Source organism: Pteronotus mesoamericanus, unplaced genomic scaffold, assembly GCF_021234165.1.
Source record: "Pteronotus mesoamericanus isolate MK-2021 breed Mesoamerican mustached bat unplaced genomic scaffold, CSHL_Meso_final contig_116, whole genome shotgun sequence".
NCBI lineage: Eukaryota > Metazoa > Chordata > Mammalia > Chiroptera > Mormoopidae > Pteronotus > Pteronotus mesoamericanus.
This window is the reverse complement of record NW_026555027.1, coordinates 24,601,213-24,617,572: the sequence shown is the minus strand read 5'-3', so window position 1 is coordinate 24,617,572 and position 16,360 is coordinate 24,601,213. Positions and strand designations below refer to the sequence as shown.

At 35.6% G+C, this 16,360-nt stretch overlaps 1 protein-coding gene across 1 annotated transcript in view; it reads right to left on the bottom strand.

The window, feature by feature from the left end:
* Positions 1-2,840: 2,840 nt before the first annotated feature.
* Positions 2,841-16,360, bottom strand: part of RSRC1 (arginine and serine rich coiled-coil 1) — a 315,111-nt gene continuing 301,591 nt past the window's right edge. Inside the window, exons 8-10 of the mRNA XM_054580020.1 lie at positions 7,465-7,571; positions 4,030-4,182; positions 2,841-3,190 (exon numbers count right to left, since the gene is read on the bottom strand). Coding sequence (XP_054435995.1) covers positions 3,098-3,190; positions 4,030-4,182; positions 7,465-7,571 — 353 coding nt within the window. The 3' untranslated portion in view covers positions 2,841-3,097. The remainder of the gene's footprint in view (positions 3,191-4,029; positions 4,183-7,464; positions 7,572-16,360) is intronic.

The following is a 16,360-nucleotide window of genomic DNA, read 5'->3' as shown; positions in this document are numbered from 1 at the left end:
GTACTGAAAACGTTTCAACTAGCATTGCATAGCTTGGCTCATGTCATCTTGGCTGACAAGCAGTGGGGATCCAAAGACTGTTGATGCCAGTGGCCAAATGAAGGGTTAGCTCGTTCAGTCAATTCTCCCCCAAAAGGAAGAAATGATCAGAAAATGCCAGCGAGTGACCAGGAACTTCAAATTTTTCCTGGATTTTTAACAGCATTGAGAGGGAGGGGCCACTTGGGTCTTTATGAAAGGGACTCTTCCCTGGGTTAGAACCGCAACAGCTCCCAGCCTTCTAGAGCAGCTATCGGAAAGATGGATTGGATGGGTGTGGGGGTGTGAGCTCTTGTGGCTCCATGAGCCTTCTCCGCTCACGTCTTTATCCGTTGTGATTTCTTCCACTAAGCCCACCTTAATTTTATAACTTGGAGTTATTTCTTTCTCCTTTGCACCCATATCCTCTCCTCTGCCACTAAATATTATGTCTCTTACATCATATACATGTTGGGGCTTCACAATGAAGCCTCTGTACACCCAGTTGCCCTTCTTGTGCCCAGAACAAGCTAGGTATTTAAAAAAAAAGTTTAAAAAGTGGGTAAATCTGATAGGCGAAGACCTGAGATTCCTCAAGTCAGTGAGGTCACTAACTGCAGAGCAAGGAGGGTTTCTTGTGGTCTTGGCAGTAGGGGAGCTCAGAGACAGCTGGGGACAGTGGCAATGGGGTCTATTGGCCATGATAGTACAAACACAAACAGAGGGAGTACACTGCATTGAAGCTGGGGTGTAGCTTTTGAAATCATTTTCTGGGCGACTATCTGTTTCATATTTCATTAAGATGGCTACCAAGCCAAAATGTTACACCAGCATACACTTTTTCTATGAAGGGCTTTCTTTTAGGTTATCTTACTGAAAAATCAAAGTAGGCAAATCCACTATCAGTATCCTCATTTCATACGCTAGGATGCTGAAGTGAAGCAGGTTAATGATTCAAAGGGTTCTATCCTTACATACTTAACGTATCTCCCTCCCCGTAACCGGGGGGTGCCAGGAAAAAAAGTGTCCTTACTCATTTTCCCTGAGAATGGACTCACTTCAGGAATGAAAATCCAACTTGTATTAATTAGTACTCATCATTGTACACAGAGTCAACATTTCATAAAATGCTTTCAGGTCTCATGTAAGTCCTAATTATTGTTCTTATTCAAGTGACATGAAACGTATTGTTCTGTTTTTATAGGCTCATTATGTTAGGATATTAAAGAAGGCCAAGCTGCATCACCTAGCCTGAGTGTGGTGATGTGTTTGACAGTGTTCTATGAAGTCTTTCTCATTAAATTTGATTTGGTTTGTGTGGTGATATCGTAGCCTTCAATAGGAATGCAGGTAAATGCAGTTAATAATGCATTAAAATGAATCATATTAGGAAGAAGTCAGAAAGAAGGGATAATAGTCACTGAGTTCCTGCAGGGACTAAAGTTAAGGTAATTAAAAAGAAAACCAATTTTCTATCTTTATGAAAAATTTAGCTTTAAAATACAAATCTATTACTGTTCAAGTTTCTGTACTTTGGGCTACTTGCCAAACAATACTGACATTACTCATAATTAAAGTAGATCACAACATTTCTACTATTTTATGGATGAGGAACATCAGTCATAGTGAGGAAAAAGGCCTGGTCCAGGTTCTTCGGGGAGTCACTTGTGGCCCCAGTGACAACCCATGTTCTTGCCACTAAACATACTTTCCAGAAGGGGGACAGTATACTTTTACTGCTCACAAGTTATACAAAGAATGAAATACAAAATACTCCAGAAACTGTAATCCTTTTTTAAAGTCACTAAAATTTTATATATCTAGATTAAAACCCATTCAAACCTGAGTTCATATGGGACACTTACAGCTAAGGAAAAAAGAACACTAGAATCTACTTAAAGTGTGAAAACGATTTTCTGAAAACACATGTTATTATCAGTCTCTTTGCCATACCTTTTGCGATTAAGTGTAAGCTCTTTATATTTTTCATTTTTTAACAGGAAATAGAATTGTAATAGTTTCAGAAATATAAAAAAAGATATCATTAGATGTCCTATAGATTGGTCATCCTATCCCCAAAACTCTTCATGTTTATCTTGTGTTCGGAGGTACAGTCTTCACAGAGACTAACTTACAGTGCGACCAGACAACAGACCAAAATAGGAAAGGGAAACATTTATGTCAGCTGTTGACAACTAGTTTTGTAAGGCAAGGCCTAAAAGTCCTTATCTCTGGCATGCTCAGTGTGGAAAGCATAGTTGATTTTCATTCAAGCTACTAGAGAAAGGTATTCTACAGTGCCAGGTAGCCTTCTCAAAATTACAATTAGCCGGCTTCCTCTACAGGGAACAGCAGACGGTTAAGCAAGACTGAAGCGAGAACTCTTACCTGTTTCCTCAGACGTGATTTCCCTATCATGGGTATTTGGCAAGCTGGTTAGGTCTAGCATGAACATGTGATTTCTAAAAGAATGAGCTGAGATCTGCCAACATGTTCAAAAGAAGCACTTAGTAAAACCTGATCTCTAAGCAAGAAATCATCAATTTATTTAATTTTCAAGAAAATTTTTTAATAAATGTACTATTCTTTTAATATTAACATGCTCATTCTGCTCAGACTGTTAAGAGTGCTTTTTATTGGCCTAAAATTTTCCAGTAAGGTGAAATAAAAGATTCAAAATGGTTTCATAATACATGGAAGATGGAATCTCATATTTATAGCACAGAGTTTGATTCTTATATATGCATGATTAATCAAAACTATGTCTTTAAATGACAACTTGATATTATAAAAATTGTACTCAGAAACACTCCTGTGTGCCATTTATTTTAAGATTGATATTTTAAGGATTAGCTTTATTAACAGTAGGATAATTTCATGCATTTCTCAATTTTATACTAGTGTTAATACTCACAATATTTAAGTTCAAATAGACAAATATTCAAGACCACATGAAACAAGAATGAAGTGAAATTACCTTTTTATATAATTGGGCCAATTCTTTTTAAGAGTAAAAAGTTAAATTGGGATTTAAAAACCTAAATTTTCAACGTTATGTTAATTCAACCACATGTATCATTTAGGCCACAGGGCTGCCCATGAGCCTTTCTTGTCGAAGAGCGATTAATCTCTTGAACCACTTTTCTTCAGCATCAGCTTTCTCAATAAATAGCTGAAATTAAAAAAGAAAAGAATGTTATTGTCTGCCAATAACCTGGATTTGATCTTACATGATGCAAATCACCTTTATAAAATAATCTTTTAGCATGAGATTTGGATACTGTTTTAACTCTTGATGACTTCTTAATTGAAGATCATCTATTTGGAATTGATAATGATCACGTAGCTTTGGAGTAAAAGGAATAATATCAGCATCATTTGGTTTACCATTTTATACGTTATTTTTGAAGTTTATTTCCTGCGATCTTCCTGACAGAGTGAAATGACACCATTTTACAGAAATTGCAAAATATGTCAGGGACATGTTCATAATCAATGAGTCAACTAAAGCTCAGCCTGAAATAGATCTTTTAGAGGCAGATTAAAAACAAAACAAAACTCTTATTTTTGCCTATTTTTCTTAACCATAGAAAGACTACTTTTAAAAGCCAGGCAACATGTGTTGGACATATGCAAATACACACAACAGCTCTGAGGGCTCAGGGTCAGCTACCGACTTTTTTATTATTGTTATTCTCTTACAGCCATCCCGATTTCTCCCCTTTGCCCTCCTCCACCCAGCCCACACCCTGCTCCCAAAGTCAATCCCCACACCGTTGCTCATGTCGATGGGTCTGTCGGACACGCTCATTGACTAGTCCCTTCCCCTTCTTTCCAGCATTACCTGCCTCCCCATTCCCCGCTGGCTCAACTGCCTGTTTTTAGCAAATCAGAACATATGAATCCATTTCCTTCAATGGTCTTCTTGTCGTCAACACACAAGGACAACAGTCTGAATGAATTTCAGTCAACTAGACTTCAATTGACAGTCTTAAGGTTTAAGGATCTTACATTGGGATGAGCCAGAGAATTGTCATCTTGGTACTTGATAGCAGTAGGGATGCTGTTGGGGTCTATTTCTTTTTCATTACTGGGTAGATCAGCAACCACCGATGCTGGTCCTGATGTTGCAGTTGTATGCTTCACTTCACTAGGTTCCACTGACTGAAACATAAAACACACATTAACTGCATCACAATATACAATTAGAATTTTGTGTTAATATTTCTGATTTTGAATAACAGTAGCACAATAGTCTCATTTGAGATGATACTAAACACAAAAAAGTCCTAGGTTACTGAAGAAGAAATAATTATTCCTAAAAGAAGCAAAAAAAAAAAATTAAAACATTAGCAAAATGTTTATCATTTCTTATGATCAGCATAATTTTCTAAAGAAATTGGTACTTAAGAGTCTATACTATTGAAAAAAATATTCCTTATATGTAAATTCTATTACAAAACAAGCTTGCAACAAATCTCCAGCACTTATTTGACCTCTTTAAGTATAAAAGGAAAATTCATAGGTAATTTTTTTTAAATAAAAGTCTTACTGAGATATAACCCACATATTACAATTCATACGGTTTTCAGCGCATCCACATTGTTTTGTAACCATCACCACAAGCAACTCTAGAACATTTCCGTCACCCTTCCCCAAACTCCACATCCATTAGAAGTCACTGCTCCCCATTTCTCCCCACCCTCCCATCCTTAGGCAACCACTAATCTGTTGTCTCTCTCTGTGGATGTCTATTCTGGACATTTCATATATAAGAAATCATACAATATGTGTTTTCTTTGTGACTGGCTTCTTTCATTTAGCACAATGTTTTCAAGGTTCATCCGTGTATTATGTATCATGATACTGATGTCATGTTTGCATTTTGTTAATAGGACCTACAGATTGCTAATCAATAAATACCAAAATAAATACATAATCAACAGTTGTAACAAGTGACATAATAATATTTAAAGAATTATTTGTTAAATTTGATGTGGCCATTTTATTCTGATATTTTGGAGCCAATAGTCAGCTCCCCGCCGCCCCCACCACCGCCCGCCAAGTGTCAAATGTTTCTATGCCTCTAACATACTGGACCTAGAAGACTCACAGCCCTTATGTAAGTGATATGATACTGACTCTTTATAAAACTGAAGACGTATAACAGCAAAGCCCAATATTCTGCATAGGGAAAATGGGAAGCAGTCTAACCCAAAAGGGTCCAAGGCATCATTTTTTTGGTAGTCTGTTGCTGTGCAGAAAATATAAGAGCGTGTCATTCTGCATACCTCAGCCATTCTTTGATAGGACTTAGCAAGTAGACTAGCTGTCTGCGTACAACTGCCTTGAAAAATTGTGGAATGCTGTTATTCTAGTTGCCAAATGTATGGTGGGGATAACATTTTATTATAAAAATCAAGCATTCTCATTATATTTTTACCTACACAGTACATATTTCTTTGAGAAGTTCTTATGAACACGTAAGTGAAGTTCTCAGAGGTTTGAATCAGAGCATGGAAGTTATTCAATAATACGTAATTAAAAATATGTGAGGAGAACCATGAATTGTTTCTTTATTTACGCGAGGAAAACTGTTAAGAGAAAATTTGACTATTAAAAAGCCCTCAACATGGTCACTATCAAGCATCTGGCTTTGAGTAATACAGCCACCTGGTGGTTCAGTAAGAAAAGACTGTTTTCAAATTGTACTTCCAAGTTAAAGAACAAATTACCCTCTTTTTAAACATAGGTGGATATCTGCTAGATATAACAATTTTAAGGCTGAATAAGTGGAAACAAGCTTATTCAGGACAGCAGTTTGAAAACCAGCTGCATCTTGGTTCCTGAAGTTGATGTTCTTGCAGGAGCTATCAGATTATCTACTCACAAGAGAAATATGCTTGCAGAGGATGAAACTAGTTAAATCGATATGTGTTGCACATGACACAATGTCTAGCATGTCATTAGTAACAGCCACTTTTCTGGTAACTGCTCCCTAGCTTAATTAGTGGAATTAACACAGACAAAGAAAGACTCCATCAACTGAAGGGGTGGCTAGAATAGAAAAGCCTTTATCAGAGACACACACTTTATACCCATGGGTGTAGAACTCTCCAGAGGAGAAAGATGCTGAAATTTGGGTCATGGGTAATTTAGTCCTCAAGAGAGTCTTTGTTGTGTGTCAGGGACAGCCCATCATGTCTCCCCATGATCTGGATGAAACAGTCTTCAAGATAATTTACCTCCCTGTGCTAAGTAATCTCCTAATAAATAATTCAGCTTCTTGGGCTTTCTGAATTCCTACCTTGTACTGTAGACACAGCCATTTTAGAAACTGAAAGAGGATATCACTTTCTAAACTAATAAATTGGCCCTCTGTTTCATATTACAGTCAAGTGTGAGTTTATTCATTGTTGGTGCATCACTGCTCTTCTGATCATTGTGAAATACAGTGATTAAGAAAAGTCAATGTTTAATGAAGTTATGAAGTTTAAGAATGATAGCCAGTAAATGGTGGAACCAGAATGTGGTTCCAGGTGTGTCTTGCTCTACATTCCATGCTTTTGACCACTGCTTTCCCATTGCTAAACCCAGGGTTTCTGTACTTTGGTTGTGGTTTTACAGGAAAGAAACAAAAATGCTGGTAAAATATTTAAATACATTTCTGACTCAACTCACAGTGCTGAATTAATAATATTTCTAGACAGCTTTTGATTCTCTGTCATACTTTTCCAACCTAAACTAGCTAAGTCTAGGCTTTCCAGATTGATTTTATTACTTTCTATAATTTATAGATGTAAAATAGTTTTGAATAATTGGTAACTTTACTATGTCTTTGTAATATGTATGTTACTAAGAATTACATGTATTTCATGTAGAATGACTTTTCATACCAAAGGAAAAGCAGCCCTAATTATGACTGAAAGAATACACAAAATATTCAACAGAAATAAAATGACAATCAAAGCCCCTCTTACTACAGTTGAAAAAGTGATGCCCACCTGCCTGGGCAAGAGTGTAGATATATGTTATGATACTATTTGGATTATAATTTTATTGTTAAAGCCCTTTTCTAGTTTTTCCTCTACCAATGTCAATTCAAAAAGTAGATATACACACTTGAAAAGGAAACCATATATTTATGTTCATGAAATGTGTATTACTGTTATAGAACTGTTGGGTTGACATTTTACTTTGTCTTTGCAGTGAATTTTAAAATAAAAATGGCATCAGATACATTTTTACAAGTACATTTTTGACAAGTTAAACTTAAACTGATTCTCACTGGTTCATTCTCTCTCTCTCAATAACATGCTGACATGCTCTCACCCTACTTCATCTATCTATTAGAAGAAGCACTTACATTTAAGTGAAATCCATTAATAAAACATCTCTTCAGCTGGAATCTAAAGGCTTATTCATAACGCCTGGATGAAAACTTACCTTTTTGACTTCTTTACTTGATCTGAATGTCTGCTGAACAAAAGAATCACTTTCAATGGCTTCAATTTCTTTTACTCTTTTTACTTGTTCTACCAGGGTGGTTTGGTCTAAAAGAAAAAAAAGTACAATGTCAGTGTATTTTGGCATATAAGCTTGTTAACTACACTATACCTAAGCAGTGTTCTTTCTTTCTATGAAGTAATTTTTTCCTTACAAAATTTAACTGGATGAAAAGACAAATTTAACGGGATGAAAAGCTATAGTTATAGTTAAGCTACAGCAAGAAACTTTTCTTCCCCTGAGATCTGCAATATAACGTCCCTACACACTAAGACTCTCACCTGAAAACTTAAAACATTGCTGAGAAGGCACTGCTACAATGATCTAAGCTGATCTGGGCTAATCTGGCAGGAGAACTTAAAAAACAAAACAAAACAAGGAATCCCCCCACCCTCGCTTTATTTTGAAAATACACATAAAAGGAATAGGGCACAATAAATCCACCTGTACTCATCATCCAGCTCTACAGTCATTACCTTTCTGTTATTCTTAATATATCCATCCTCATTTCAGCTTTTTTTTGGTGGACCTGGAGTATTTAAAAGTAAATCCCAGACATGCTACCATGCTACCCCTAAATATTTTAGTAGACATCTCAGATAGGGCTTAAGAAAAAAAATAATACAACCAGCAACTACAATACCATCTTCACAGCCAATATTACCAATAATTCCCTTAATATCACCTGATACAGTCCATGTTTAATTTGCACTGATTGTCCAAAAACATTTGTATTTACGGTTGGTTTGCTTGAAACAGGATCCAAACAAGACCTACGCATTGTACTTGGTTAGTATCTCAAATCTCTTTTAATCACTTCCAGTCCACTGTACTTCCTTTCATTGCCATTTATTGATTGATGAAACTGGGTAATTTACCCTTCAAAAATTTCCTCCTTCTGGATTTGGCTTATTTTCGTTCTCATGGTGTCATTTAACACGTTCCTCTATCTCTCCTAGTTTGTGTAAACCAGTTGTTAGATCTAGAGCTTTGATAAGATTGTTTCAATTTCTTTTGATCAGAATATATCACAGGTGCTGCTATATAATTCCTATTACATCTGCCAGGATGCGCTGCGCCCACTGTCAGTGAGGTTAAGGTTGAACAGCGGGCCCCAGGTGACGTCGGCCTGACCCTTCTATCGTAAGGTTCTCCATCAACCTCTCACTTAAACATCTTAGCAGATATTAATACTTGTTGCTTAGATTTACCATTTCATCAGAGGTTACAAAATGGTGATTTTCTAGTTCTATTATTCTTCCTGCATTTATTAGTTCTGATTCCTCTATAATGAAGAACTTCCCTCACTGACTATATGGTGGCTGTAAAATATAGTCTATACAGAATATATATTAACTTTATTCCCTCAATTAGTTTTGGCCGGAAGATGACTAATGAGTTAATAAATATTTATATAGTTAATGTATTTCAGTCCATGGTAGTCATTTTCATATTTTGATGCCCAAATTACCCTGCCTTTGGGTGGTGGAAACCTCTTCAAGGTGGTTCCTGAATCCTTTTGACATGATCTCTAGTAGTTAACGTGTGATAAGATGTTCCAGGCTCCTCTAATAGTTTCCATCCCACACTTGAAGTCAGTCATTTCTCTAAAGAGCTTGGACACCTTTTAGTGAGGGATGGTTTTTAGAGACAATAACCTGGGCAGTAGGGGTGCTCACTGTCACTGGATCGCCATTGTTGCCCAGCCTTTTCAGTGGGTGGGATAGGAAGTACAACTATCTCCCCCTCCACCCCTCCGCTTTTCAAAAGTTCCCATTACGCCACTTCACTTTTACAAAAGACCTACGTGCTTCTGCTAACTAAAAAATCTTAAGAGGATTTTCACTTTTATGGGAGAATGGTAAAAAGTGAAAATAGTGTTCAGCGTTTATTTTGCAGCAAGTCATTACAGAGGCAGCTCATGGAGCAGTGGGAGCGGCGCTGCTTTCACCCTGTGTTGCTGTTGTTATAGATGATTCAGTGCGATTTGGTAGGTTATTTTTTGGGTCTGGGAATGTTCAAAACTTTTTTCACATAAATTAACGGTAATTGCCTCTTTGCTTTATGGCACTTTGACTTATGAAAAATTTCATAAGAATGCTCTTCTGGGTAGCAGGGAAACTTGTACTCATTTTTGGAAGAGAAAAATTGTTGAGTGCATGCTGATACTACCCACTGAATTAAAGATTATAGAACTTTTAAAGTCTATGGTTTTATATATCTTTTCTCTTACTCTAAAAAACATAGGCCTTAATGATAAATGATCAAAAATGCATAATTGTTTTTCCTAATATGTGAATTTTGTATTAATTTCAAAATAATAAGGGAAATATTACTATTAATAAGATGAATTAATGCAATTTAAAATTCCTTTATGGTTCTTTTTAATCTTAAAATTTATTTCACTGATGAACTGTCAAAACACTATGCTCTAAAGTCACCTGAAATAATTCTCCATGTGATTATGTCACCAACTTGATATATAGTTAGGTTAGTTTGTTTCCATTCATTTTTTATTTTTAGGTCTTGCTTCGTTTTACTGATTTTGTAATTAATATTTGTTTTTTTAATCATATAAAACACATGGGTCTTAAGTAAAAACTTATAACACCACCGTTCAGAGATGTATAGAGGTCCTTTCCATTCCCGTTCCCCTAGTTCTCTCCCCAGTTCATAGGTAATCACTTTTATTAAGTTTTGGTTTTTATCCTTCCATTGTTTATTTCTGAAAATATACATATTCTCTTCTTTCTTACACAAAATAGAATAATACACATTACTATGTATATTCTTTCACTTAACAATATGTCTTCATTATCACGCCATAGCAGTATAGAGACCTTCTCATTCTATTTTACAGCCGTAGCAATCTCTTTTAAGGATTTATGATAGTTTTGCCCACCAATGCCCTACTGATGGCCATCTGAGAAGTTTCCAGTCTTTTGCATTTACAGTTAGTACTTTAATAAATAGCCATGTGCATGTGTAATTTCATACTTTTTTTTCACATGGTAGCTGGGCAGGAAAACTGCAACAATTTGACTCACACCCTTGCTGTTTAAACTCTTGTTCTAAGTTAATATGAATAAACAGAGAAATTAGGAGCTACTGTATACTCAGCCAAGGCATCCAAAATTGTTGGGATTTTAGACCTGGTTAGCAGGTGGATTTACTTTCTAAGAAACAACTGTAATAACTGGTAACTAGAAGGTGGAATTATTTGCATCAAAGTAATATTTACATCCCAGGAGATAAAAGCTGAAAAAATTAAATGTTATAGAAAGTATGAAAAAGAGTTTGATTTCATTAGTTCGCTAATACTGAACACTTTATGAAAAATCTTTTTCTCAACTTTTGGCCAATCACAAATTAAAATTATGTAGTCTTATGCAAGCGCCAGTGTATTTAAGAGAAAGACAGCGCTTCCGAAGATGTGTCCCTGGCAGCTGGAACGAGCCTGCTCTCATGTGGGAAATTCTGCATGGAATGTTTGAAAGTAACAGCCTCCAGAGCCAATGCCCCCAGCTTTGGAAGGATGTATTTTCCTACATAAAAGCAAGCACTGTTAGAGTGTCATGGAAGAGCTAATAGTTCCACATGCTGTAGAATAAAAGCTCCTGTGGATTTTAATTATGCAGTGTACTAATTGAGCATGTGAAATGAGAGAATATTCTTTGCCCAGCTAATTTATTAATATTAACACATCTCACACCAGTGGATAATATTTTTATTACTGTTAATATAACAGAGAAAAATTATAATTTATACCATTCCACATGATACTTTAATTTATCAATATGAAAACAATTTGTTTGTATGGGTCTTGATTAGCTCACTATTACTTCATGAGTAAAAGTCAAATATTTCTGATTTCAGGATGATGTCTCATATGTATCAACTGTTTGACCCTTTGGAATTCTTCTTTAACATATTCTCTCATTTGGATTTACAAAGCACATCATTAGTATTAAATGTCAGAGGTGAGCTCACAAACAGCACTCGATGTATAAAGCTTATAGTGTTCCAAGCTTTAAATATGGACATAAAGCCAGCTAGTATGTTTAACAAAATAGCATTGGATAAATTATAAAGAAAGGAAGAAGAAAGATTAGAGAAAAACAGAACATTATCTTTGTGTTTTTTAAACAATCATCCAGGACCTATGAAGTGACAGGACAGATGGGGAAAGCTAGTTTGCCTGACATAATCTGAAAGTAAACAAACACAGCTTTTACCTTTCAACGTGGGAACCCTTTTACTGGTGATATTTGAATTAAAGAGTGTAATATTTAAATTAAAGAGTAAAAATGATATTTAAATTAAAATTTGAGAGAGCCATGGGAGATTTACATTTTCAGCCTCATAATAGGTCAGCTCCACACTAACAACAACAGGCATAAAAACATGTTAAACTGCTTCATACTCAAAATTCTAACATCAATGTCCACAACTGTATGTCTTGAGTATAACCGTGTCATTTTGGGAAGCACAATAAAACACATTAATAATACATATTCAATTGTTTTAAATTCAGGTTAAGTTATATATGCCAATTCGTCATTTAAACATTTGGTAGACTGAGAAAAATGTGAATGAAGATTAGTCATTGTTTAAATACTTGGCATGAATGCCTAGCACAGAAAGTATCTTGTATTCGTCAACCATGAAGTAAAAACAAAAGTGATAGTTACTTGGAGAATTAAAATTATAGGATTTAAAAAATATTAACATTGCAAACATGAAGGAATATCTACTAGCACTTGATAAACATACTATTGGTAGGTAAAATGACCTCAATAGGGGTTGTTTGTAAGATGTCAGTAGAAGGGAGACATACTTCATAGTAGTAAAATAAAAAATAATGGCGTCAGAAAAACAAGTCAGGACAGACTATAAAACAATCAATACTGACTCAGTGCATGGTAAATCATTTTGTTACTTTTGTGATGAAGAATTAAAATAAAATATTTTATTAGTTACTATTGATGTTATATTATACAAATTAGGCTCATCTGCTACTTCACGTTATATATTTGACAATTAATTTCACTGATACGACATTTATAGAACTTTCTTTTAAGATATCAAATGGTATGCAAATTTAAAACTATAGATAAAGATAACAAATTCCAAAATAAACCTTTTATTTGAAAAGACAAAATTTTAATTTGTACCCCATTTATAAACATAAACAAATCTCTAAACTGGCAGTGATGCCAGGCTGAGAACAGCAGATGGCACTCTTACCCAAGCCGTAATCATGGTGTAAAAGAATGGGACTTTTCATGAAAGGTATCTTACACATGGAAATCTCATCTTCAATGGACTCCTTTTGAATATTAATATTTTATGAATCTACCCAAAGTTAAAATGCATTTTATGTTACAAAGAGTTTGGGTTTATGGGTTTCATAGTTAGAATTACTGATGCTACTCCTCCATGAAAAAAATATTTATGTACTAATAGACTGCTTTAAATACATGAATAACACAAAAGGATATCTTACTTTCAGCTTAAATTGATGCAAATTTTCATCAAGAGTGGAAATATCTGTGAAAGTCTTTTTGAGAGTACAATATAGATACTGAAAACAAAATGTTCAGATACTGAAATATGAAGCATTTTCATGTGTTTTACAAGTATGAGAAAAAATGAACAGCAGCAAACTGGCTATTCAATAAATAAATAAACAAACAAAGCTACCCAATAAAATTTATAAACAGATAAAACATTCCATAAAACTTACTTGAAGTTTTAAAGTTTTTAAAATAATTTGTTATGAACATGATTTTTAACCAAACACAGCCACTGGTTTCCCTTTCAAAACAAAGCATGCAAAGCACAGATAAGAAATCCATCCAACCCAACATTTAAGGTTGTGTTCCTAAGTCCCATATCCCTGGACATAAATTTTCAGAACTGATATCCACAAATAATTTGAAAGATGAGAAAGCTGCTTAAGTAGAATGTGGCTTGTTTGTTAGTCTGGAAGCTTATGCTACAGCACTAAGTTATATATGTCAATGAGTCTCCTGAAGTGTCTCTAATAACCCCTCTTGGATGGGCTCCAAGATAGACTCATCTTACATTAAAGTGCTTTCTATATCAAATTAAGTTACAGGAATAACTTTAATGTGAATGCGCCAGTGAAGAAATTTCTGATAAACATTTTAATAAGTGTGAGTGAATTAGGTATCAGGCTAGGCATGATTAAAAACAAAATCCACACTAAATACCTCATTTAGCTCTTCTTACACAGAAGCTCTCCACTTTTCTGAATCCTTCCTGTCACTTAAGGCCATGCCTAACCCCACCTTTTGGTGATGCTTTCCCCTGCCACCTGTGAGAACAGGGGCCGCTTCCGTAATTCATGTGGCTCCCACCATATGTTGCCTTGCACTGGTATTAATCTCTTCATTCTCCAGCCAGAGGGGACATACCCTTTTGTGTCAGCTGTAGGACTCAGTGTACTGGGCTTTATTCTTTAGTAAGCTGTCGATAAGCATTTGTTGAAAAACTAAAAGTTAGAAGAATTAAAGTAACCACTTAAAAAATAAAACTTCATGGGGAGGGGGGAAATGTCAAATTATTAAAAGTTTCTGTAACTTAAAAAATTAAATGCCTCTGCATAGGAAATAAAGTCAATAATGTAATAACTATGTAAGGTGCCAGGTGTTTACTGGAAGTATTAAGGGGTCACTTTGGGTATAGGGTTGTCTAACTAACCATTATGCTGTACGCCTGCAACTAATACAAAATAATAGTGAATGTAAACTGTAATTGAAAAAAATTAAAAATAATAAGTTAAATGTCAATAACTGGTTAATTTTAACAGTTATAGGTTTAGACTATCTAGGTTAAACCCTGTATCTGCTGTTTACTAGCTGTGTGACCTTGGGCAAGTGGTTCAAACTGTGCTGGGCTCAGCTGTCTCCTCTGTGGCATGGGATTAACAGCTAAACATTACAGGAGAGTTGGAAGGTTGACTCCCTCCCTCCCTCCCTCCCTCCTTCCTTCCTCCCCTTCCTTCCCTCCTTCTCTTCCTCCCTCCCTCCCATCCTTTCAAATATTTGAGCACATTTAATATATAGGCATTGTTTGAAACAAATAATAAACATGTAAGTAAACTATATAATATCAAGGGAAATAGAGCAGGGTAGAGGGCTAGAAAGGAGGAAGGGGGCTGTTTCAGATGGGGTCACCAGGGAAGAGCTCTCTGACATGATATTACAGGGGAGAGAACAATCATGTGAAGGAGCTGGTTGTGAAAATCTGGGAGATGATCTATCTGTGCTCAGTACAAGGCTAAGGAAGCAGTAAAAGTTCTTAGTAAATTATTGATATTACCATAATAGTGCAAGCATGCTAATTTAGTAATTGTACTAAGGACATGGAAGTTGGCTAAAAAGTTTGCATATAAACTCCACTTCTGCCTGTGTGGTTTGAAGATGGCAACCTTTCTTTGAGTTCAGCTGGTAGTAACTAGTTTTAGCTCACACCTCTTGTGTCTTCATCTGTAGTGAGGCAGCCTTGTGGGAATGATGGGAAGAGGGGACAGGCCTGGGCACATCTCTGAGAGGGCACAAGATGTCCAGCTGAATTTTGTCACCCGCCCAGACACTGGAGTCCACACTGACTCACTGAATGCTCCGGGTGAGGGGAAGCAGTGCTTTGCTGGCACATGGCCTCCCAGGCTCCCGTGACTCAAGAGATGGGAGGTCCTGTTACTTCCTAATGGATGTCTAGTAATACGAACTGCCCAAAATGGTAGCAGTGTGGTAGAAATCATGTTAAAAAGCAAACGTGTTTTAGTTTAGTGTCCATAGGTCTACAGACACTTTGTTTTGATCATCAATATTTGCAATGCCTTTCTAGTGAGGAAGGTCACAGAGGCTAATTTTTCATTTAAATGGTTGTTAAAAAGGCCAGATGAGCTGTGCTGGTAGCAGAAGAAGTAGCTGCAGCAGTAACAAAAGCTTACATTCATGGTGCTCTGCTGAGCTAAGCACTTCACATGGACTACCTCATGTTACTATCATAATCATGAGAGATAAAACTACTAAAATTCTCATAGTACAGATGAGAAACTGAGGCTAAGTAACCTTGGCCAAGGTCATATGATTAGTTAGCCATAGAAAAGGAGTAAAATCTCTGAATTGTGATCCATTCGTTATTTCCTGGTCAAATAAATTCTTTACCCACACCTCCCGAACAACAAATCATTTTTCCTTCTTCCCATCCATTTATAAGAAACAATAAATGTTCTTGGTGTTGTTCTTATTCTGCATTTTAATGCTTATTCATTCAGGAAAATAAAATGTAGTTTTATTTGTAGAGGAGAAGCCATATATATTATCTTGGTCTTCGGGCATTATCTTGGGCTAGATTAAGGAAGTATATTTTCAGAATCTTTCACATTTGAAAGAGTTTTTTAAGGAATTATATGTCACATCCAAAAACCTTTATTCATAAGTGAGAAAAATAAAACTTTTAGAAAACTTAGCATTCTTCATTTAGCCCTGAAAACAACATGAGTAGTAAATTACCACTTTAGGGCTGTTCTTTATCTGTTGCATAAAATTTTTGTTACAAAAATCTAGAATGGCTTTTGTGAAATTGGCTAAACCAATAACCACCATGTCGTCCAACTACAGAGACTATTGTGTTATGTGTGTTTCAAATGTAATAAACAAGGGTAGTCAAATCCACTTTAGGAGAGTTGTGAGAAATAATCATTCCAACAAAGCTAAAGTTATTGGAAGTTTTCTTATTTTAATGGGATAGAAGAAAGAAATATAATTTGAGGTTTACCAAATTAATAGAGCAGAATACAAAC